At 41.7% G+C, this 1,081-nt stretch overlaps 1 protein-coding gene across 1 annotated transcript; it reads right to left on the bottom strand.

Moving 5' to 3' along the window:
• Positions 1–436: 436 nt before the first annotated feature.
• LOC132301552 (uncharacterized) lies at positions 437–1,081 on the bottom strand. The gene has a single exon (XM_059798795.1). It carries the CDS (start codon positions 1,079–1,081, stop codon positions 437–439), a length of 645 nt encoding a protein of 214 aa, XP_059654778.1.

The following is a 1,081-nucleotide window of genomic DNA, read 5'->3' as shown; positions in this document are numbered from 1 at the left end:
AAACTGACCTGAAACAAGACAAAAGTACATAAGTAAAGTAAAACTGTACATTATACTTCATTAATAGACCTAACTCAAGAAAGAAAGGGTGCTTGAATATGCAATATTCAGCGCTTATCAGGTTGACCTCCAGAGGCTTCACGCACTCCTTTGTTGTGAGGTAATTTGCCAATTCGCCTCTCAGTATCATGTTTTCCATCTGCCGCCTAAGAGATCTGCAATCATTAGTCGTATGCCTATAATCTCTGTGGTAGGCTCAGTGCTTGGTCTTGTCTCTTTGTTCCAATGGTTACCTTATTAGCTGAGGGGCTGCAAACTTCATTTTATTCTCCAGGAATAAACAAGCCAAGGTTATGTGAAGAAGCGTGAACCTTTCCTCTGTCCTTTGCCTTTTTTTGGGTATTTGAATGGCTGGTGCTGAAGCGTGTTGGCTTTTTCAGCTTTTTGAGTTTGAAACCCTTTCCTGAGGCTTATTCTCTACCGTGACGAGGGTGGCATGTTGAACTCGGTGGGCCACATTCTCCTCAAGTCGGATGTAGATCTGTGCACTAGCATTGAGAGTCTGCATGTCCGGAGGGGAATACTTAACTAAGGATGTATGGAACTTGGTTCCCTGAATCATTGCAAGTTTGAATGTTTCTATTGAGGTAGTAGGATGGCAATCTGCTATTTTCGAAGACTCCTTATTAAATCTGGACAAGAAGTCTTGTAATATTTCGCCCTTCTTTTGCCTTATAGTGAAAAGTCTAGCAATACTGTTCTTTTGCTTCTTATTACCGCAATACTGCACCAGGAACATAATGCACAGAGTTTCGTAGTCCGGAATAAATTTGTGTGGCCTATTTATGAACCACTCCAATGCAGCCCTCGTTAGACTGGTAGGGAAAACTTTGCACATCCATGGGTTATTGTGATCGTCTAGAGCCATCTTTTGCGCGTAGTGATCTAAGTGTCGAGAAAGATCTCCCGTACCATCAAACTGGGTAAAAGAAAGCATAGTGAATTTCTTAGGTTTGTTAACAAGGTACATATCGTTAGTGAATGGAGTCTTCAAGAGAGAGTTCTTATGTTCCCTGGCCAT

The sequence above is a fragment of the Cornus florida genome, unplaced genomic scaffold, assembly GCF_030987335.1.
Source record: "Cornus florida cultivar Cherokee Brave unplaced genomic scaffold, ASM3098733v1 CherokeeBrave_3.0.0_Hap2_Chr03, whole genome shotgun sequence".
Classification (NCBI taxonomy): Eukaryota; Viridiplantae; Streptophyta; class Magnoliopsida; order Cornales; family Cornaceae; genus Cornus; species Cornus florida.
Note: the sequence above shows the minus strand (reverse complement) of the source record. Positions and strands in the feature narration are given on the sequence as shown.

What these genes read in the sequence shown, in the direction of transcription:
- LOC132301552 (XM_059798795.1), bottom strand. Translation starts at nt 1,081, where the DNA reads ATGGCCAGGGAACATAAGAACTCTCTCTTGAAGACTCCATTCACTAAC.